The sequence below is a fragment of the Neodothiora populina genome, assembly GCF_041146345.1.
Source record: "Neodothiora populina strain CPC 39397 chromosome Unknown canker_contig_12, whole genome shotgun sequence".
Lineage (NCBI taxonomy): Eukaryota > Fungi > Ascomycota > Dothideomycetes > Dothideales > Dothioraceae > Neodothiora > Neodothiora populina.
In genome coordinates, this window is record NW_027191404.1 from 1,084,784 (window position 1) to 1,107,024 (window position 22,241).

Genomic DNA, 22,241 nt, shown 5'->3' on the forward strand with positions numbered 1-22,241 from the left:
CATAGCGTGTTTGAATACAATCAATGATGACCAAGAAAAACCTGCATAGGGGGGACAATCCTTCCCCTGCAGATTTGAATGGCCGGTTCCTTGTCTTAAGCGATGTCGTGCAGCATTGGTACCACCAATCGCTATGCAATGCGTCTTGCATGCGGTTAAAAGCCCAACCTTCAAACGTCTCGATGTTGTCCCTTCTAAGAGCATACATTTTCTCGAAATATTGTTTAGAGGACGCGACACAAGTGCCTATCTAGTAGAGAGCTAAAATGCAAAAATATGCTCTAACGCAGTCTCGCGATTCTGGTGATACAGGGCTGTCACACTGTGACAGTCCATGTATGCGGCGAGCCAACTTGCCATTCGCTGATAGGCAGTGGCTTTGAAGACCCGTTTGATGGACTACGACATCCCCGGAGGCTTAAACACAAGGAATGCAGGGTCCCCCCTCCTATCTCTATATTCTCCGCACTGTGGCGCTAATAGCGCGACATGATCTTCTTCCTCAACCTGGGAAGGAGACATTCAGATCCTCACGCAAGCATGATTATCAACCATTGATGCTCTAATGTGCTGCACTGGCGATCCCACCCCTCGTTGCCCCTCTACTTAGCAACTGTTCGTCCAATGGTTATGTTGAAAATACCTCGAGATGTATATGCGCTACGCAGACAGACGGAGTCTGCATCGAATGGTCCATCTCTGACCCGGTCGCGCCTTGTGATGCAGTCAATCATCCTTAGAACCTCAGGAGACTCACCTTCCTCAATCAGACTTCGACTGAGAGTATATTCTAGGTCATATTGTGTCTTGCTAGTAATCGTAGGTCTGCATGTAGCGTTGGCAGTCTGTCTCTGACCAATTCCCATTCCGAAGGCAGCTATCGCGTGAAACAAATACTTTCCTTCCTTCTTGAAATCTACGTTTCGTGGCGGTGACCCACTTTGTGCACTACCGCTCGCTCTTTCCCTGTTTGTACCTTTGCGAGATATCACTCGTCGAACATGTGTGATTTCGTGTATATATCACTTGCTAATCCCCCCTTGCCTCCCTTCTCTTGCTCACCCCGCTTACGACTTGGTTCCCTACTGCGTGCGAACGTACGATTTACGATTCAACGAGTGAACGAATTCGGCCGCTGCAGACACCTTGGCTACCTTTGGTAAGCCGTTCAGATCGATCACTTTCCTCCTCATCGGTCTGGGACTGCTTGGCCAGTTGAGATTGAAGCCTGGCATTTGCACGGCTGATAGTGTCTCCCTGGAACTGTTTCAGCGCCGGAGATTCAAATCCTTTTTTCTATCCAACACTGATCTTCGTCAGCCATGTTATGGAGCAATTTGTTCATCGTGACCGTGGTGGGCTTTCTTGCTTCGTTCCACCTTGGATTGGCAGAAGCTGCAACCGCAGTTACAGGAGTCCAAGGCAATGGTGTCCAACTACGAATGGAGCTCAGGACTATGATGAGGCAGTACCCAGACATGTTCAACGTCTACTTATTAGGTCTTCGGGACTTTATGAGTGTTGATCAATCCGATCCGCTCTCTTACTATCAGATCGCTGGTTGGTCGATCTCATCATAAACCTGTTCAAGCAATCTGCTGACGAGATCAGGAATCCATGGTCGACCCTACCTGCCATGGGACAACGTCGGTACCGCTCCTGGTGATGGCGGCGGTTACTGCACTCATGTATCGAATCTTTTCCTTCCGTGGCATAGACCTTATCTAGCTCTTGTCGAGGTGATCGTCATTCTAAGCTTCTTGAGAAGTGCGTTAACTGATTAGATCCAGCAAACACTATACACTCACATTCTAGCTGCTGCAAATGCATTTCCGGAAGGTCCGACAAGAACCAAATACGTGACTGCAGCAGGCAATTGGCGCATGCCTTATTGGGACTGGGCCATGGAACCATGTTCGACCTGTAATGCTTACCCTACCGTGCTCACAGAGCAATACGTTAATCTGGACACGCCAACAGGAATGCAGTGGATCGAGAACCCCCTTTTCCGCTATGATTTCGATCCCATTTCAGCGGATGACATGGTCTATGATCCGGTATGTTCCTTCGTGCCATACTTTCTGCCAGTCAAGAACTGACGAGCATAGTTTTCGGAATGGACTGTCACAAAACGATTTCCGACCAATTGGACAAGTTCCGCACTCAGTCAAAACGACAAGGTCGCAGAGCAGATTGCGAACAACCAAGTGTCTGCCAGAGACCGCTTGTACAACCTATTTACGTCGTACAGCAATTTCTCCCAGTTTGGCAACGAAGCTTGGATCTCGAGCAGCACCACAAACGCAGATAGTCTTGAGTCTCTGCATGATGTTATCCACGCCATTACAGGGAATAACGGCCATATGACGTATCTGGACTATTCATCATTTGATCCTGTCTTCTGGCTCCATCATGTGTAGGTGCACATCTGCGCTATTGGGTCGTGGGAGAATGCTAATGCATCACAGTATGGTCGATAGGTGTTTCGCTATCTGGCAGGTCGTGTACCCCAACAGCTATGTGGAGCCCATGGCTGCTGTTGGTGGCACATTCACTTACACAGCCGGGACCATCAATGATGTGAATTCGCGTAAGTCAGACACTCATGTGCTTTGAGCGTGCAATACTGACGAGTCAGCCCTGCCTCCGTTCCACTCTGACACTAACGGTACCAATTGGACTCCGGCAAGTGTGGTCAACACAACCACATTCGGTTACACCTATCCTGAACTCTCAAATGCCACACAATCGACTGTCAAGTCTGCTATCAACAGTCTGTACGGTAACACTGCTGGCAGTACTACTGTATCCAAGACCAAGCTGAAAAGTAGACTAATGAACAAGCGCGTCGTCGATAATGTAGACGCTGCAGCTACTGTTCAGGGAGGCGCAAGTAAAGACGGTTCGAGCTACCAGTATATTGCGAATGTGGTTTCCCAGAAATTTGCAATGGGCTCGTCCTACGGAGTTTACATGTTCTTGGGCGATTACACAGAAACAAGCAGCGACTGGGGTACAGATCCAAATCTGGTTGGCATTCATGGAATTTTTGCCAACCTCGCAAGACATGGTACGGCTGGGACGATTCGCCCTCGAGATATGACGGACCTCAAAGGTACTGGATCAATTCCTTTGACGACGTCACTTATACACAAGGTGGTCACGGGAGAGCTTGCCAGTCTGAGTTCTGAGGATGTGGCACCGTACCTTGAGCAACACTTGAGTTGGCGGGTTGCATACTTCGATGGGACGGAGATACCCATTGAGAGTGTGCTCGATCTTTCGGTGTCTGTTGTACAGAGTCACGTTCAGCCGGCTACATCACATTCTGCTTTTCCTGTGTGGGGTCCATTCGTTTCACTTGCGAATGTGACAGCCAGCAAACCTGGCGGGCACAAGGGCCGATACTGGGACAGTCCTGAGGATGGAACATCGTATGGGTATGATCGCGGACGTGCTGATAGCGGGATGTCTTGGGGCGTCACGTCGACCATTACGTCTACGATATTTCTGCCCTTAGCTTCTTGTAGCTTGCCCTGTCGAGGCACAAACGTGTCCGCAGCAGATGCCCATGCCACATCTTTCTGAGGGGGTTCGTTTGCGTATTGGCTCTTATGGGTTTCCATTATTGGTTGTCTAGTTTTGGGTGACGGCGTTGGGGGAAAGGGAACAAAAGACGGTGTTTTAGGATGGCATCTCAGGGGGAGTTTTGGAGGAAGCTTTGTTAGGCTGCATCGAGCTGTTGTTTCCATCAGACATCGGAGGTCTTTCATATACATAGACTACTGAATGCATGCATGTGCAGCTCGGCTAGCTGATTTTGCCAGGCTTTTGGTTCTGCAAGTGCAAGAGAAGCAGAAATCATGGGGGGGGGGGTGGACTTTGTTGAGAGCAGTATGGCTCACAATGTACCAAACATATCTCTCCATTCGCACTTCTACTCTTAGATTGTCATGTCTAAACGGAAAGAAACAGAATGTCTGGCATCCAATCAGTAAGAATACGCCAAAGTACTAAAACACTTCAAAAGTACCAAAGAAATAAATATAGGTACTAAAGATACTCGAGACAAGTCTCGGAAAGCCCATAGAATAAAGCTACTGATAGTAAGTCTACTTCTCCCTCCTTCTTCTTCTTGTTTTTCCTCTGTCACACAAAAAACAAGCAGTCTAAACAACATCGTCATCGCCACCCTCTCCAGCATCATCAACATCTTCAAGACCATGGAAGGCATCTCCAAACGCCGAATTGTCCATGTCTTCGAAGCCCGTCTCTCCCACTCCACCCACTAGATCATCGTCGTCGTCGTCGTTGTTGTTGTTATTGTCGGCTGCTGCTGCTGCTGCTGCTGCTGAGTCTCTGGCTGAGTCTCCGGCTGTTGCGTTGTCGCCGCCGGTAACTTGCTGAGTACTACCCCCATCTGCAGGAGCAGTGGCGGTAGAAGCAGAAGCAGAAGCAGAGCCGCCGAAATCACCAGCTCCTCCGTTATTGTTGTCGTCGTCTTCATCATTGCTTCCGAAATCTAGCAACAAGTGGTCGGTTGGCGTGTCTCCGAAGTCAGGGAAATCTGAGGGGGTTATTCCTTGTTGAGAGGTTGCGGTTTGGGCTTGTTCTTGCTGGGGTTCTTGTTGGGGTTCGGATTTTGTCTTTGGGTCTGCTGTGGTTGGTTGGGGTGCTGATGGTTCAGACGCGGATTGTGCTGTTGTTGTGGTTGTTGTGGCTCGGGGTGAGGATGTAGAGGGTTGAGCTGAAGTTGATGGGTCTGCGGCTCTGGTGGGGGCTGAGTCGTCTGCTGGTGCGGTTTCTGGTATACTCGCTGCTGGCTGTTGAGGAGCTGAAGCAGAGGCAGAAGAAGATGACTGATTGGCAGACGCAGAGGGAGCACTCGGCTGCTGCTGCTGTCCAGACTCGGCTGTTGCTGCTAGCGCCGCGGTCATCGTGGTCGCACCAGCAGCAGCACCAGAAGGAGAAGAAGGACGAGCACTGGTAGCATCATTGCTCGTGTTGTCTGGCTTCGGCGGCGAAATACCTTCTTCTTCGTCTCCCATGTCGAAGTTCAGCGCTGACGCATCCACGTCCATGTCCATGTTCAGGTCATCCATCAGCGAGTCGTCCATCATGGCTTCGTTGCTTCCCATTGTCGTGTCGTTTTGTGCAGCGCTTGTGTCCAGTTGTCGGGGCGATGGTTGCTGTTGTGAGTTCGCATGTTGATTCTGCTGTTGTTGCTCTGAACCGCTGTTGGCCTGCTGCAGCTGGGCGTATTGATCTCGCGACTGGTCCGCGGCGGACTGGTCAAGGTCCCCACCCATGTCCATCTGGACATCTTCTCCCGACCCATTCAGCGCGTCTTGGTTGACAGCAGGCGGAGGCGGAGTGGGAGGGTTGACCTTCTCGCGCAGACCGCCTCTCTCGACGAGTTCGGCTTCCCTCTGCATCTTGATCGTGCCGCCCAGAGCAGTCTCGATCTCCTTGACCACGTCTTCCGCCGACTCTTTGGCAGCGGGGCGCGAGTCGCCGTGACCGAAGGCAGCCCTGTCGAGTCGCCAGATCTCGTTGCCGATGTCAGAGGGATCCCAAGGGGCGTTTCGGAGCCTCTTCTCTGCCTGCAGCAAAGACTTGCTCTTCTTCAAACCCGCCATCTTCCTGGCGTGATCTTGCTTCATGCGCTCCAGCTCGGCCTGTCCCTTCTCCATGTGTGCCTTGACTCTCTTCTCGAACTCCTGCAGCTGCTCGGGAGTGATCTTTTTGTAAGAGGAGGGAGGTCCGTTCTTGGCCAGGGCGGACTCTGCCTCGTAGGAGGGTAGGCCCATGAGGCCGTCAGTGAGACCGGCCAGCTCACCCATCAATCCAAAGCCGAGATCGGCAGGGATGATGGCGCCGGCGGCGTAAGGCGAAGAAAAGACTTCCTCCATCCACTCGTGGTGCTGCATGTAGCGGGTCAAGCTGATGTCGCGCTGAGTGAGATGGTCGAGGATGTCTCCGTAAGTGGCATCCTCCTCGTCTTCGAAGCTCGTGTCGCGAGGGGCCATGACAGCGGGGTTGGCGGCAGGAGGCATCTGAGGCGGCGGGTGCTGTCGCTGGCGCTTGGCTGGCGAGGGTCCGGCAGCTGCAGCTTGTTGGGCGGCTTGCTGAGCGGCCTGCTGTTGATAGAAATGACCAGAAAGTCTCGGTTTGCCGACATGAGCCATTGGGTTCTGACCGTGTAATCCAGGGTTATATACTGGGCCAGGGACACCGCCTCCCCTACCGGGCATCTGCAGGTGAGGCCACTTCTCGCGATCGTGCAACATGAAAGCCTGTTGCTCCAGACGACCCTGGCTCTCTATCCACTGTCGCTCGTTGAGTTGTTGACGCACCTGTGGCGAGAGCATGACCTGGTTGATGGGGATGCAGTTCTGCGGCTCAGCCTGCGAATAGTGCACGACCCACAGACTGGGATCCGGCGGCAGGGCAGTGACACTGGGGTTCTTGTGGAGGAATCGATAGCGACTGCGGGAGTGGCAGGATAGCTGGTCGATGCCGGGTCTGTAGCCGCTCTGATGCGTCGCTATCTCCACCGTGTAGCCTCCAAAGTCGCGGGTGAAGCGATGTTCCTGGTCTGCCCAGACATAACCGTCCGTGGGGAAAGCAGTGGGCATGCGCCCGCCGATCCAGGTCAGGAAGATGGTGCCGTCGTTTGGTCCGGCAAGGTACTGCCATTGCATGGGGGCGATCTGCTTGACGACCTTTGGCGCTTCGAAGAGCACGGCGTAGGCCTGGTCCATGCCGAACTGTTGCGTCGGCGGGTATTTGTTGGCCGAGATGAGGTGCACATGAGGGAGCTGCGAACGTGTGAGTGTCTCGAGTCGCGCTCAACAGCATGCGCAAGTGCAAGTGAAAGTGAAAGTGACACGACATACGAGTTGGGGAGGAACTCCCTGGGTAGGATCTTGCATGGTGTCGATGTGATGCTGTGCCCGTCGCGCGGCGCACACTCTGTAGGCGCGTCTTTAGTCGTTTGGTATAGACGAGATGCAGGATAGATAGCAGAAGAGCCACAATTATTGTCTAATCAATCGTCGAAGCTCAAGATCTGGGCAAAGTGGTGATCTTGGCAAATTGAAGGACCAGCGATTGACGTCTCGATGGAGTTGATATGATGGAATTATGGATTGGATATAGTAATACCACCTCTCCACATGAAGACGATGCGGATGCGCCAACAAGACGCGACAAAGTGACAAGACTCCAAGAGGCAGAGAGCTTCTGCTGTTTCTGCCGAACCTCAACCGACGGGCACGGACCAAGATAAGAGTCATACAGTGCGGTGCCTGTATGATATATCCTCGACGGCTCCCCCCACACACTTCTCTCTCCTTCTTCTCTCATCCAAGTGCACCGTCAACTCGCAGATCAGTGAGGATTCGTCCGAGATCGTCTCTTCCGAGTTGATCAACGGCTGAAGCTTATCGACCGAGTGTGCACTGCTCCTGTCGGCCTTATTCAGTCGACGGGGAATTTTTGAACACACGTTTTTGCACACTTGCTAGTAGAATCTCTGTTGAAGCTGCAAGTAGCGTAAAGGAAGAACCAAGAAAGAGAGAGAGAGTCGATCTACCTTTTCATCGATGCTTCTCGCAAGACAACCAGACAAGTCTTGCGGGACTTTGAAGAAGTGAAACGGTCACCTTTTCCGATCCATACATAGTCTTGCCCTATCATGATGATTAGATGCTCTCTATGCCATCGATGCAGTGTGTGACCCATCATGAATAAGCTGACTGTCTTCTACCCCGTCCGTCACGCTCACTGCTACAGCACCATCGGCCCATATCATGACAAAAACGCAAGTGGCTGGCAAACTTATTACGAGCTTGAGACTCCGCTGCCGAACCTTGAAAAAGCAACACTTCTCGTCCCATTGCTCGGGGGAAGCGTGTTAGTAAAAAGACCGAAAACTCCTCGTGAGTCCGACGTGAGCCAATATAACCAATGTCCAAGCAACAAGAAAGCAATCGTGAGGAGAAAACACAACAAAAGGGGGAATTGGAGAAGAAAAAGAAAAAGAAAAAAACACCAAACTCCTCGCCGTCGACCCCCAGCCATCGTTGACTCCATGTCCTCGTGAATCCCTAATCACTGTCTTGCCTGTGAGAAAACTCCATCCGAATCCGCAATGCCCGTAACGCCTCGTCGACATTCAATGAAAGCAACGTGTCAGTCGAGACCCCAGGCTCAAGCATCGTCGTCGTCATCATGATCATCATCATCGTCATCCTCCTCGGTCGTGGTCGTCGTATCATCTGCCTGGTAGGAGATAGTAATCTGTGCTACCAGTTGTTCGAGATCCTTGAGGGTGAACCCATTAAATCCGGGCCTGGCCTGCATGTCTTGAATGATTGGTACCAATCTGGCTCTGTAAAATCCATATTAGCGAGAGCGCCATTATTTCTCCTCATCAGACTCATCTTACTTCATCGCTGTGCACATCCAGGTCTCTGTTTCAGCCACCGCCTCCGGACCCTCTGTACAGTTGACTGTGATGCTACCACCTGCCCGCTTGGAAAAAGCAATCTCAATGGTGGCAAAATGTGCTGCTTCCTTGTCCAGGATGTCAAAGCTGACGTCTCGAATGGCAAGATCGAGTAGCTTGCACTTCTGGACATGAGCCACCTGATTCGGGCAGATAGTCGCGGGCTTATAAGCCGTATGGTACTGAGCAGGATCAAGCGCTTCTCCATATGTGTGTGCCATATGTAAATGTCCCCTGAAAGAGTTGATAGCAAAGTACACCGGCAAGGCTTCCTCGCGCACCTGCCGATTCACACGGAGCAGACCAGGAATTTCCATGGTGCGAAGGCTGATACGCTCAGACTTCTTGAGGGCGGTGACATAGATCTGGTCGCGCAGCTCGCGTGGCATTTGAAGCAGCTGCATCCTTGGCTCACGATGTGCTTTGTCGATGGCATCTGCCACAGTCAAGAATCTATTGGCGCATTTCCGCTTGTACGGCTGCACTTCGAGCTGTCTATCAGAAGGATCGGTAGCGGTCCGCTTCGAAGGTAGCAGCAAAGGAGATCCGCTTCGAATACCCAAGTGGAATGTGGGGGACAGAAGGTCAAGGTCCTCCTTCGCCAACCCCATTGCTTGAGTTCCATCCGTTCCTGTAGCGACAAGGGTCAGGGCCTTAGGGCTAGACACCGGACTAGGAGCAGTCGCAGAAACCTTCCCGATGTAATCGAAGATGCCTTTACCTTGATTCGATACAGCTTCTGCGAGGGGTGTCTCCGCATCGTTTCTGGCGGCCTTGAGTGACCCAGCGCTTGATTTGACCCAAGCGGGAGGAGCGTATAAATCAGCGAAGACTATCTGGGGATCCACTAGCTGAGCCTCATTACATGGTGACGCCTCACCGACACCGGTCATCATGGCATCCTCGGTAGACAACATGGCTGGCAGAAATTCTTCGAGTGATTCCATGGATGTCATTCCAGGCGATAAGCTTTCAATCAGAGGGTCTGGCTGAAGGAGTTCAGAAGAGATGGTGAAGATGTCCATTTTCCGGTAGGCAGCCGATTACCATAAATGGTCCCTTTATCGACTAGTATCAGTATACCTATGGATGACCACTTCATCCTCTTCTCACCTTTTTTTCGCCCAGAGTCTAGGAATGAGCGCACCAGTGCTCCAGTACAGATCTTTGATGAGCGAATGTGTTAGAGAATGTCTGGTTTGTTAGCAGTGTGAAGCTGGGACAGCACCTGCTGTGAAGTGGGGTGCTGGTGGATGACCTCGTGCAATTGCGGGATGCCGAATGCTTGGGACGATCGGTAGCCGAACGCCGATGACCCAACCCATCCCAGCCCAACCCAACCCAGCCCAATCATCAGTAGCATCGATTGAGTAACAAATGAATAAGAATAATAGGAAAGGTCGAATAATCTACCTACCGTGGGTGACTCTTACCTTGAGTAAGCTTGAAGCGCGCGCATGCGGCGACGCACGGTTTTTGTCATACCAGACATAAAGTACCTTACTGGGCACTCACCGTCATGTACGTCAGATATAGACAGAACGACTTCAAGACAAATTGTGAAGAAGACGGCATGAACATGATAGTTCACGCCCGCTTTTTCATTTGAACTGGCTGTACTGTGACCCAATTCTTGTCCTCAACCGCTACTTCGAGGCCGGTTTTCCGCTCGTCGCGCAGTTCTCGTACAACCTCCCATGCACTCCTCAGGCAGTCATTGACTCCAACACCCCTAAACCAATTTCCCGCAACTCTGAGACGTCCAGAGAACCGGTCAAGGAGTTCGGCATGCACGTTTTTCAACTTGTCCTCGTAGCCGACGGTATACTGAGGAATGCAGTCTTTGGCCAGGGAGACCCCCGTTGCTGCTGGCGGCTCGGTTATCCCGAGGTGCCGCTGTACAACCGACAGTGCCATTTCTACACCTTCTTCTTCTGAAGGGTAGGCATTCCAGGCATCCCAATAATGCCCACCAAGCATGACAGTCACTTTGGTTCCCCGGTTTGACACAGTATCCTGCATCGGTCCAACGATATGGCCATCGTCTTCGGTTGCGGCGGAATAGCCGTCGTCAAAGACAACACCGAGCGCGCGCTCTGGATTCTGTTCAATGGAAGTGGCCAGGGGTATCAGATAACCAAAACCTGGAGGGTGCAAATTAGGGGTGCGGAAGTAGAGATTGACGGTCATGACCGTAGGTGCGTATCCGATGCTGTGCAGGCCGTAGTTGCCGACACCCGGCTTGTCGAGCACTTGACGCAGATGCTTTGGAGACAGAGAAGAGATGACATGGGTATGAGTTGCAGGCTCGCCCGTACCATCTACCCACAGCTTCACGGCATCCCCTTCGTTATCGATCGATTTGATGGGCGTATTGGTTAAGAAGGTGACATTGTGTCTTCCTCGAAGATCCTCTTTGAGCGCATCGACAAGCTGCTGAAGGCCGTTGCGGAAAGTGAAAACGCTGGACTTCATCAGGTTTTTCTTGAACTGTTTGTCGAAAGGAAATGGCTTTTGCATGAGCTCCAAAAAATTAGCCTCGCGCATGGGTATCTTCGGACCATCGCCAAAGCTCTGCAAGAAGCCGAGGGTCAAGCTTCCAGACTCGCCCTCGAGTCTGAACAGGTTTGAGAAAAGGGCTTTCATGCTGAGTTTGTAGACATCACCAGCATAGATACCGTGCATGACGGCAGAGAGCACGCGGTCTACCATGTTCTTGCCGAGACGTCTTTTGAAGAAATGGCCCACGGATTCGTCAACGACATCGCTATCTCGCGTCCTTACGAAGTGCTCGAACAGGATCTTTGACATCAAGCCGCGGAAAGCATCTTCGTGGACAAATGAATCACCAATCACGTTGACGTTCTCCCATAGGCTCTTGCTGGGATCTGGTTGAGGCACACGCACGAGATGATCGGGATAATAGATGTAGCGATTGGTGGCAGCAGGTGCGGTCTTTAAAGTGAAGATGGTCTCGTCCTGCAGGCCAAGCTCACTAATCTGCGGAGCGGACGCATTAGTGAATTGCAGCTTTCAATACTCGTAGATATCTCACCATTCGTGCAGCAAGAATGCCATTGCCAGCAGGCCGTAATGTGCGCGGGCCCTTCTCGAAGAGGATTTCTCCATCGTCAATGGGGACCTTGACAGATTCTAGCCAGCCACCAACTCGAGATCCAGCCTCGTAAACAGTGATTTTGGTGGCAGGCAAAGATTGCGAGAGATAATACGCAGTCGCTAATCCAGTAATGCCACTTCCGAGGATCGCGACATCTTTCGGTTCGGTCGAAGAGCTGTAATGTCTGCTTGTGAGAAGTCAGTAAAGTGAATCCGTGAAGGCGTTCCTTCCGACCTCGACTCACCTAAAACGCGTTGTGACTGGTTTGCACAATATGGCCGACCCGTATGGCGGCAGTCTTGCAACGTTCCTCAGCCCATGTCTACCTTTCAGCATTGCTGCATCACCTAGTTGCCCGAATTCTAGATACAACTACTGATAATGGGCCACAAGGACGAGCGTGCGGGTTTCCTTTCCAATAACAGTACGCGTACAAGTGAAATAATGGGCAAGTCGTAACGCTCGTACGATGTCATGGGAGACCAATCAGACCACGCCAAGAACGACGGTGTACAGTATGTCCGGCCGAGGTCCGATGGCGGAGAGCGTCCGTCCGACTCTATACTGATTACCTTACTGAATATCATCGTTCTTGTGCAGCATTGCACTTGTAGTATGTCTTCGGCCTTTGATCCTGGTTCCTTATATGGCGTAGGTCATTGACCATGAGCGGATTGGAACAACAGCATTGTGAGAGCAATGATCACATCGTCTTTTCGGACTTGCCGTGAAATCTGTACCTAGGCTCCAGTATGGAACTGTAGTCATTCACGAAGATGGTGAGGTTCATGTCTGACTCGTGTGAGCTGCCAAGACTGCAGGTCCTATCGATAAGGAATTTCTGCGCCAAACTCGAATGTCTTAATGGCGCAGAAAGAAAGATTATCTCCTCCTACTCAAGATACACACCCTCTTCCACACACTATACGCAATGGCACGAACGAAGAAGAGCAAGCCAGGGGCTGCCAGGCGACAGGCGGAAAAGTCAAAAGTCGACTCCATGGCCAAACCGATCGCCGTTCAGACCAAGGATGACTCGGCCAGTGAGGCCTCAGACATTGAAGCAGCCACCGACTATGCTCTCCAGAACGACGATGACATGAGCGTCGACGAGAAGAGCGAGGGAGAGGAAGAGCTGGAAAAGGCCGTGTTCGGAGACAGCGTGGGCTTCCGGGACGGGCTGCGGGCCTTTGCGAATGCGGATCAAGAGGCGGATTCTGATGTGGCTGAAGAAGATCAAGAAGCAGGCGCTGGACTCGAGGGCATTGCCGACTCGGATCTGTTCTTTACTGATGTCGGCCCTGGAGCTGACTCTCAGGCGCTTGTGCCAGTGGCGGCTGGTGACGAAGAGTCAGACGTCGAGGCAGCCGCTGAAGGACACGCTGCGGCTTGGCAAGACAGCGACGACGAGAGGATGGTTGTCTCTCTGGCCTCGGTGCCGCGACTACGAAAACTAAGGAGGACTGAAGCTGAAGATGTCATTTCCGGCAAGGACTACGTGCGACGACTACGCAAGCATTTCGAGATGCTCAACCCCACCCCGGACTGGGCCAGACATGCCACGCAGAAACCTGCTCGAAAGAAGAGAAGAATGACTCAGGACGGCGAGGCTTCAGAGGGTCATGTGTCCTCGGATGACGACGATATGGATGTGGACGAGGATGGAGAGCTGTCCGTCGACCCTCTGTCTCGTTTGTTGCAAGACACCAGCAGTCTTGTCCGGCAGGGTGACACTTCTACAAATGGTAGAAAACGCAAGCTCCGTCCCGAGGTCTTGGATGTCCAACGCACAAAGGACATTCCCGGCGTGCAACCTTCAGCCATCACTTCGCTGTCCTTCCACTCTTCTCTGCCTCTTCTTCTCTCCTCTGGACCCTCCAGCACCCTCTATCTCCATCACATTGTCAACTCGCCTCCTGCGCCCTCACCCAACCCGCTGCTGACCTCCCTCCACATCCGCAGAACCCCACTGACGACGACCGCCTTCCACCCCTCGGACTCCCGCATCTTCCTCGGTGCTCGTCGCCGCTACTTCCACGTCTGGAACCTCGACACAGGCAAAATCGAGAAGATCGCGCGCATCTACGGCCAGCAGCACGAACAGCGCAGCATGGAGCACTTCAAGCTGTCGCCCGACGGCCGCTACATGGCTCTCCAGGGCTCCGCACGAAAAGGCGGCGGCGTAATCAACATCCTCGACGCCTACACCCTGCAGTGGAACAGCCAAGTGCGCATCGAGAGCCGCGGCGGCGTCGCCGACTTCGCCTGGTGGCGCGACAGCAGGGGCATGTCCGTGGCCGGCAAGAACGGCGAAGTCACAGAGTGGAGCATCGGCGAGCAACGCGCGGTGGCGCGCTGGCAGGACGAAGGAGCAGTGGGCACGACGACGATCGCGCTGGGCGGCGACAACGGCCAGACGGGCTCGGCCATCGGGAAAGACCGCTGGGTCGCAGTGGGCAGCTCGAGCGGCGTCGTGAATATCTACGACCGTCGCGCCTGGCTTGTTTCTCCCAAGACCACTTCGTCAACTGACAACGACCCTGTGCCTCCGCACCCCAAGCCCACGAGAACACTAGACCAGCTCACGACGCCGACCTCGCACTTGGCTTTCGCCCCGGACGGCCAATTACTCGTCGTCGCGAGCAGGTGGAAGAAGGACGCCCTGAGACTGGTGCACTTGCCTACGTGCACCGTGTACAAGAACTGGCCGACGAGCAATACGCCTCTAGGCAAGATCACTGGTGTGGCGTTTGCGCCGGGCAGTGATGCGCTTGCTGTCGCTAATGAGGCTGGTAAGATTCGATTGTGGGAGATTAGGCCTTGAGGATAGACGGACGGGCATGGCTTGTTGTTGTCTGAAAGGAGTCCCATCACGAAAGAGAGCTCTTGGTAATAGGAAAGCGAATTACTTAGGCAGAGAACTATGCCTCACACTTTCAGACTTTGTTGTTGCTCACGACTTGGAAACTACGTTGCATGTCTATATGAGGGCTGGGTAGTTCCGAGTGATTGTAATGTTTCCATTGGGGGGATCTTCGTTTAATGTGGAGTCCCTCCTTTAGCCCCTCCTTTGTCATTATATTCAAGATTTATATCGAGTCATCGATGTATATCCATTGCAACAAAAAGCCCAGGCCCCCGCGCTCATTGCTCCTCACAATCCCAACCGACTTATATCAGCACTCGTCCTGCGTCCCTCGACCAGCTCCGCCGTCACTTTGCCAGTACCCAGACTCAGACTAATCCCCCACGGCCCATGACCAGAGCTCAAAAACACACCACCCTCGGGAAACCTCGGGCCTCCAAGCTTCTCGTCTTCGATCCTCGAAATAAACGGCGTTCCCTTTGCGGATGCCGGACGCGAACATAGCCCTTTTCGTAGAATAATAAGATCGTCCGACTGACCAGGAGGCACGCCGACGAGTTTCCGCGACGCGACCAGCAGCCGCTCTATAGATGCGTCGTCAGGAGCAAAGTCAGTAGGCCGCTCCGGAAGAGGCAACTCTGCATGATTGAGGCCACCGCACCATATCTCCTCGCCTGGCCGCGAGAAGATCTCGGGGGAAAGGTCGTCGTCGGAGTCCGTGGTGAACACTGCGTGGCTGCCGTGGCTTTCGTGCTCTTTGGTCCATCGGGGTGAGCGCACGACGACCGAGTGGCCGGCCAGAGATGAAATGGGGATCTTGGTAAGGGACTCTGGGAATAGTGTTGCGAAGACTCGTGGCGACCAGCTGCCGGCTGATACCACGAGTTTCGTGCATGGGAGGTGCAGATTGCCTTTTGCTGATGAATGCAGCGCTAGACCTGTGATTTCGCCGGACTCGTTGGCTTCGAGGGTCGTGGCGCTGTAGGGGTAGTGTACGTTTACTCCGCGGTTCGTACACTCCGAGAGGAGAAATTGGCACAACTTGAGCGGATCTCTTTGTGGATGTCTCAGTACATACACATCGATACACTAGTTTTGGAAACTACTTACACTACAGCGGTCGAGCCAGCCTCGCCGATGATTTCAACAGTACCTTGGTGATGATTCAGCCAACCAGGAAGATCTTTGTCAGCGATCTTCTCAAACTCGGCATTAGCGACTTGAGCCCGACTGGTCCCGTCTCTGAGCCAGTCGTCGCCTCGCTTGTTGCCTATCACGTCAGGTGGCACATAGTTATAGCCTGACCCAGCCAGATAGTTCCACTTCTCACGCCCGCCATGTCTGTCAGCTAGACGCTTGTGCTCGTCGAAGCTCAGCTGGCCGAGGGCAGCAGAGGCAGGAGAGAACCAGTCTGCTGCTAAGAAGCCCGCTGCGTATCCTGATGCTGAGGCGAAGAGGCGAGGTGATGCGTCCACTAGATGGATATCCGTCGCAAGTATGAGTTCTGATAGGTAGTATGCTGTTGATACACCGATTACACCAGATCCCAGAATGACGACTGACATTCTTTTTCCTATCTCGATATAATATTGGTTACTAGATTGATAATACGAATAAGTTACAAAAGGTACTGCTCAGACAAAATTCAAGGACGGTGGTAGCGAAGATGCTCTCAGAGGAGTATCAAAGAGATGGCACAACTCAGTAAAATAACTACAAGTTGTATGAAACGCAAATGCATTACTCTGACAAAGACTTATCGTCTACCCCCACTTGATATACATATAATGCCCAGCTAAAGTCCTCAGCAAAAGTGGATGCACATACCATAAATGGAAGGTACAGGCCGAGGTTCGGCGTCGGCAAGACAAAATGCAGATGCCAAGAGTTATGGTCTACTGTAGTCACTTAATCAGAACATCCTACCACAGCATGTTATCTGTGCTGCTCGAGTAACAGGCCAGGAGGTAGTATATTCCATGTCTCATGCAGGCAGAGAGTAGACTCTGTATTGAGAGGCGATTGCATGGGTTCTGCAGTATATCAAGCGAGAGTACAATGGATCGGACTTCCAGGTAGTGTACACGGTTTCTCTCCTGATCACGAAGTAACTATCTCACCTCACTTTCCCTCCTTTTTTATCTCCCTCTCTCGTCATAAAGTCTGTAGACTATCGTGGTCTATAACTTGTCAAGTCTGCAGTACATGAAATTCAGTGGTGCCGTGATACTGCTCAAGCACGAAGATTGCAGTATCTAAAAGATGAAGCAATTGCGGCAGCAATGATAAGCTAAGAACAGTAAGGTAACACCGTCTTATGCTCTGGAAAGACAGGCTCATATGGAGCGGTGAGTGGGAATTCACAGCTCACTTCATCACATCTCACTGATGCTTCTTCTGATCATCCTCTTGGCCCTTCATGACCCAATTGGAGTGGTGTTTCTCGTACTCCTGCTCAGCCTCCTTTGACTTCATCGCTGCTTTCATCTCAAACTTCTCAGGAATGTTACATCCCTTGGTCGTCGCCTCTCTTGCATTGATAGCGGCTAACCACTTCTTGACCTCTGGGAAAGGATCAAGAGTGACCCCGGCCCACTCTGCCCAATTGACCCAAGAAAAGCAGGCCAGATCAGCGATACTATACTTGCCACCAACAATCCACAGACCTTGAGATTTTTTCTCTTGTTCAGCAAGTCTGTCATTCAACACCTGATAGAGACGCTTCGTCTCGGTCTGGTATCGATTGATAGCGTACTCGATCTTGGTAGGAGCGTAGCGGAAGAAATGGTTCGCTTGACCTTGCATAGGTCCAATACCGCTCTGCATCCAGGTGATCCATTCTACACACTCCCAGTATTCGTCCGTATCATAGGCGAAGCTGAAGTTGTGGGATTTGTCGTAGCGCTCGCAGAGGTATAGAAGGATAGCGCCGCCTTCGAAAATACGTTTGTCCTTTCCAGAGGTTTTGTCTACTATCGCTGGTATGCGGCCATTGGCTACGATATGGTTATGTCAACTCAGTCACGGCTCACACGGTACGACAATCATCTCTTAGATGGTCCTTCTTTATAAAAGGATGTAGAGGCGTGATTTTTAAAACGCTGATATTGTACACATGAGCCTCATCTACTTACGATTGATCTTGAGAAACCACTCCTCCTTCTGCACGTTCTTCGCAATGTCGATTTTGTGCACGTTATACTTCAAGCCCAATTCCTCACAGAGGATATTGATTTTATGGCCGTTGGGTGTACCCGCAGTATAACTATATACCGAAGCTTAGTGAGGGAGCGAGCATTTAACAGTAATGGTTACAAATATTCTTACGCACAGATCGATGTTCGTATTTAAAGCCATAGTGTCAACAGAACAAAATTCAAGTCTGTTACATTCGTATAAATGCCTAATGATCAAAGTAGAGAAGTTTCATGACAGACTAGGGTACCTTATGAGATGGAGTTTAGTATCATAGTGTTGACATAATGTCGACGTCATAAGCCAATACAATGGAGGGGACAACACGGCAATAATGAGGTTCCTGCTGGTCGAATATACTGCATCTACGCTGCGAACATCCTAGCTCCACCTCGAAACATATTAATTCTGTAAGTCAAAGTGGTCCTCTAGAACGCGGGCAAAACATGAACCAGATCTAGAGGAATGTAGAAAGCAGGGCAAAGGGAATAGTAAATGCACCAACACATCCTACCTGCCTATAGATGCCGAGGCAGATCAGGCAAGTACCTCATCAGTTGCTCTTGCAATCTTCAGTATCTACAACCTTGAATGCTTCGAGAATTGCGCTCTGCCATGCAAATACGAAGCGATCAGATTCGCATGCGAGGCCGTACAAATGCGCGAGTAAATCGTTATTCTTGCTCAGTAGTAATTCAAACTGCGTTACAAGCGGTAGATGACTCGAGCGGCGAACCGCTTAACGGAATGCCCACACAATGTGTACGGCATATTCGATCGTTAGATATATGTACAACGACGAGAAGGGCTACGATTTCGTACTCCTATTAGGGTAACCTACTGTAGGTACGGCATTCGCAGTACCTTAGTTCGCAACGAAGGACACGAGGTGATGTACAGTACATCCGAAAGAAAGCACGTGCGGAAACTGATCGTTGGAGCCATCATTTGAAACATCAAGCACGGCTATGAGCTCCTCTATCCCTCAACTCTCCTGTTGATGGTGTAAGAATGGCGAGTTATGATGCCACCTTAACGTAAGGAAGATCACGATCGACATCGCAATTGCGCGAAAGAGCAAGACAAGATGTCGTGATGTCCGAGGCGTTTGCCTCACGTGCACGCGTCACAAGCGCGAGTCTAGCACGTAACATAACTCTTTCGGGAAATCTGTTGACAGGACTACGAGCCGTCCCCATCTCATTCCATCATTCGACTCCTCAAACATCTTTAGACTTTTGCCTGTTGTGTGTCGCCGCACTTGGACGCTTGTACCTGAGTCGCTCGCACGTTGTACTGTATCTAGATGAACCCCACGATCTAGGTAAGATCTCATTACCTTAATTTGGTCTCCGTAACGATCTCCCCAGATCGATCTCGTCATGGTGTCAACTCTAGTAGATTGACTACTCCCTAGAGCCGCAGAAGCACTGAGACTCTCCTGCCTGTTGGCCACTATTGATAGTTCAGGTCGAGGGACAGATCGGGGAGATCCGATCTAGTATCGCACGCTTGATGGATCTGAGCCCTGGTTATGAGGTAAATCTCTAGCCCAATGCAGGGAGGCTCTGCTGTATTTACTAGGGAAATAAGTCTCCTCTCCGGGTGTTGATCGATCGTGAAAGATGGATCTGCATCGTCGGCTATAGTACTGTGATTCGTGTCTCGATGTTTCACCTACTCGATATACGATCGAGGGACAAACGGCAAGGCCTTCGAACGTCATGAAGTGTCCAAAGCAGTCTTTGCAAGCATCACAATGCATGCCTGTGCTTGAGCGGTGATGTGAATGTGTTGTGAAGTCCGTCAAGGTATAGACTAGGCTGTCTGTGATATATAAACCAAGTCCCTAACCACTTTCTCTGTTCTAACTCATCAACAACAAGCAACTCAATCAGCCTTTGCGACCACATAACACCTTTTCAACTACACCAACATCTCTCCAAACCACCATAAATATGTCCAACACTGGAAACGTCGTCGGAGGCCACAAGGCCAACATCAATAACCCCAGTATGTGGCACTTTTACGCATCTCAAAAATCTTCCACTGACTGTTTCTAGACACCTCTGAGGAGTCCAAGGAGCACTCTAGACAGGTCCTTGACCAGGAGTACGACGGTGGTGACATCCAAACCAGCAGCAACAGCGACGAGGGCAAGAACCCCAACAACGTGTAAGTTGTCATTTTACTTTTTCTGATACTTTCAATGTGAAGGGAAGAATACTGACAATTCAAAGTGCTGGTGGTCTCAAGGCTACCCTCAAGAACCCCAATGTCAGCGACGAGGCCAAGCAGTCCGCTCAGGAGCGTCTCGACAACCAGTAAACTGGTCGCTTATCCCTAATCGACTCGAGATGTCATATCGAAATGACTTCATGAATAATTCAATGTTGCCAAGATTTTGTAACATTTATTATGTATTCTATACCTCGAATTATTTTTATTATTCAATGAATTTCATTATTCCTCATCAGTATTCTCTATTCCATTGCTATGTGAATGTAGTGATGTTAAAACAATTTCGGACCAGCGAAGATGTGCATAATTCAGCACGCTGCGCACAATGGATCGAACCTTTATGCACAAGTTTTAATAGCATTGATCGGGTTTTGTAGGACGAGATTGCTCTAGTTCTCGAGCATCGTGAGCTTTCTCACTCAAGTCGTGGCCATACCAGTCCAATCTGATATTTGTCAGTGGGTGCAAGGTGAATCAATTCAGACTCAACGTGGGTAACATACCAAACACCGTTTGCTCATTATTGCGCTTCGTGATGACTACCTCATCTCCAACAGCAACCTTGACACCCTCGCTTGTGGCATCAGCAAAAGAATAACGGCCAAATACAGGGCTATACTTCATGCCCTTGTCGATTCTACGATCCTTTTGCAGCATCTTCAATATTTTTCCTGATTCGCCTGTTCCGGGCTTTCCGGTCGCGTAGTCTGCAGTGTTTGTCAGTCATGGTCACACATCGACATTGTTGCAGCATGTGTCAAGTACCAATGTTGATGCTTTGGCATCGTGCGCAATTGTGCTTGCAATGAATCTTGGCTTTGGACTCTCCTATTTGCATCTCCGCCCACATGTCTTCCTCCCAAGGCTTCTCAGCCCCTGAGACGATGATGTTAGGCCGAAACTTGGTGATGTCCATTTCCTCGCCCTGTGGAAGACGATTGCTGACGTCGTCCATGCTTTTCTCGCTGACAATCAAATACGGCGCGCAGTCGGCGAAAGTGATCTTTTCTTCTGTAGCGCCCACTAGACCTGAAATAGAGGTAGGAAGCTTCGAGGTAATCGAAGACAGCCACCCAGAGCTGCTGTTACCAACCTTCTGACCTCCGGGGTTATTGGGTGTTGACATCAAGATTGGACGAAGATTGGGACCCAAGTATGCCAGCACAACATCGTAGCCCAAACATCTTGACAACCAGTCATTGTACTTTGCGCCCATATCAAATGCCTTGGTTGGACTCTTGTGCATCTCCACATCGATTTGCTGGAGACTGGTGACATCTGGTTGTAGTGGTATATTCATGCTCTTCTCAGAGGCATTGGTGTTCATAGGCGGTCGATACGTGACAGTGATGGTAGACGAATCGTAGTCGATAGTTGGGAAGAACAGTACCAGGTCTGGGTAGTGTGCTACGTGCATGTTCTTTAGGGAGCCATCAGGTTGACGATGTAGGATCATGAAGATGCGGTCATGCGGAAATCCATGTTTGGTTAATTCGGCTGAAGCTGGCTCATAAGCACGAAGGGACTTGATGGGATAGATGAAGATCTAGATAATGCTTTAGACATGAACCGTACTAGCAAGGACATTTGGCATGCATACTCTGGTGACCTTCATCGTATGGTGGATAGGTGGTTGTAATTATATGTATGGCTGACTATGGGGCAAGGTGGTGGTGTGAATGTATGGAAATAGAGGAAAGAAGCAGACCTGATATTGCCGCCTACAGAGTACAGAGATACTTGAACACAAAATACCGGAATTGTCAAGCAGTCTTGTAGATAAAGACGTAAAGCGCATTGATTGACCTATCTTGGTGTCTGGTTCGCCGTTCCCTCGCGTTGGCGTTGCGGGGAAGGCGTGCCTCGAAATGGAAACCAAGGCCGAGCGGGTGACTCGAACGATTTATATCGACCGCTGCCTGCAAGTAAGATCTTACCTTACTGTGCTGTAGAAGCACAAAGGTCTTACAGACTTCCTAGAGTCTTCTCTCCCATAATAGCTCACCGTTGTCAAATGCACAAGTGGTTCCATCTGTAGTTCCAGCACTTGGGCTTTATACCTAGATACCTCGTCCAGTATCCGACTCGAGCAAGATCAAACAAGACGAACGAGGCGGAAGCTATCCGCCCCGTAACCGGCAGTGCAGTCAGTGTCGATACCTACTCTACAACAAGGCGTAAGTACGACAAAAAGTCCAGGCTGCTCGCGGCCCGTACGGGTTGCCCTCGGGAGAAGGAAGTTCAGGTATAGCTGCTTGGCATGTCAGTGCAATTGAGCTTCGCACGCACAATGGCTGCTGTCAAGGTCG

At 51.1% G+C, this 22,241-nt stretch overlaps 9 protein-coding genes across 10 annotated transcripts; 3 read left to right on the forward strand and 6 right to left on the reverse strand.

Moving 5' to 3' along the window:
• Positions 1–1,322: 1,322 nt before the first annotated feature.
• Positions 1,323–3,588, forward strand: AAFC00_001065 (uncharacterized protein; the record flags this gene model as incomplete). Its single annotated transcript, XM_069340203.1, has 6 exons — positions 1,323–1,560; positions 1,612–1,739; positions 1,785–2,057; positions 2,109–2,416; positions 2,469–2,590; positions 2,639–3,588. 6 exons carry the CDS (start codon positions 1,323–1,325, stop codon positions 3,586–3,588), a joined length of 2,019 nt encoding a protein of 672 aa, XP_069203677.1.
• Positions 3,589–4,169: 581 nt separating this feature from the next.
• Positions 4,170–6,935, reverse strand: AAFC00_001066 (uncharacterized protein; the record flags this gene model as incomplete). Its single annotated transcript, XM_069340204.1, has 2 exons — positions 4,170–6,821; positions 6,900–6,935. The coding sequence occupies 2 exons, from the start codon at positions 6,933–6,935 to the stop codon at positions 4,170–4,172; spliced, it is 2,688 nt and encodes an 895-aa protein (XP_069203678.1).
• Positions 6,936–8,214: 1,279 nt separating this feature from the next.
• AAFC00_001067 (uncharacterized protein) lies at positions 8,215–9,537 on the reverse strand (the record flags this gene model as incomplete). Its single annotated transcript, XM_069340205.1, has 2 exons — positions 8,215–8,395; positions 8,453–9,537. 2 exons carry the CDS (start codon positions 9,535–9,537, stop codon positions 8,215–8,217), a joined length of 1,266 nt encoding a protein of 421 aa, XP_069203679.1.
• Positions 9,538–10,099: 562 nt separating this feature from the next.
• AAFC00_001068 (uncharacterized protein) lies at positions 10,100–11,966 on the reverse strand (the record flags this gene model as incomplete). Of its 2 annotated transcripts, none has more annotated exons than XM_069340206.1 (3): positions 10,100–11,512; positions 11,568–11,814; positions 11,875–11,966. In XM_069340206.1, the coding sequence occupies 3 exons, from the start codon at positions 11,964–11,966 to the stop codon at positions 10,100–10,102; spliced, it is 1,752 nt and encodes a 583-aa protein (XP_069203681.1). The 2 variants fall into 2 exon arrangements, with proteins under 2 accessions (XP_069203681.1, XP_069203680.1); XM_069340207.1 differs by having other exon boundaries at positions 11,568–11,817.
• Positions 11,967–12,561: 595 nt separating this feature from the next.
• On the forward strand, positions 12,562–14,454 carry AAFC00_001069 (uncharacterized protein; the record flags this gene model as incomplete). The annotated part of the gene is made up of 1 exon (XM_069340209.1): positions 12,562–14,454. The coding sequence occupies one exon, from the start codon at positions 12,562–12,564 to the stop codon at positions 14,452–14,454; it is 1,893 nt and encodes a 630-aa protein (XP_069203682.1).
• A 330-nt stretch (positions 14,455–14,784) lies between these two features.
• AAFC00_001070 (uncharacterized protein) lies at positions 14,785–16,061 on the reverse strand (the record flags this gene model as incomplete). The annotated part of the gene is made up of 2 exons (XM_069340210.1): positions 14,785–15,550; positions 15,607–16,061. The coding sequence occupies 2 exons, from the start codon at positions 16,059–16,061 to the stop codon at positions 14,785–14,787; spliced, it is 1,221 nt and encodes a 406-aa protein (XP_069203683.1).
• An 817-nt stretch (positions 16,062–16,878) lies between these two features.
• On the reverse strand, positions 16,879–17,853 carry AAFC00_001071 (uncharacterized protein; the record flags this gene model as incomplete). The annotated part of the gene is made up of 3 exons (XM_069340211.1): positions 16,879–17,492; positions 17,631–17,761; positions 17,828–17,853. The coding sequence occupies 3 exons, from the start codon at positions 17,851–17,853 to the stop codon at positions 16,879–16,881; spliced, it is 771 nt and encodes a 256-aa protein (XP_069203684.1).
• A 1,796-nt stretch (positions 17,854–19,649) lies between these two features.
• AAFC00_001072 (uncharacterized protein) lies at positions 19,650–20,019 on the forward strand (the record flags this gene model as incomplete). Its single annotated transcript, XM_069340212.1, has 3 exons — positions 19,650–19,704; positions 19,755–19,866; positions 19,932–20,019. 3 exons carry the CDS (start codon positions 19,650–19,652, stop codon positions 20,017–20,019), a joined length of 255 nt encoding a protein of 84 aa, XP_069203685.1.
• A 332-nt stretch (positions 20,020–20,351) lies between these two features.
• AAFC00_001073 (uncharacterized protein) lies at positions 20,352–21,547 on the reverse strand (the record flags this gene model as incomplete). Its single annotated transcript, XM_069340213.1, has 4 exons — positions 20,352–20,377; positions 20,436–20,639; positions 20,698–21,478; positions 21,533–21,547. 4 exons carry the CDS (start codon positions 21,545–21,547, stop codon positions 20,352–20,354), a joined length of 1,026 nt encoding a protein of 341 aa, XP_069203686.1.
• Positions 21,548–22,241: the final 694 nt, after the last annotated feature.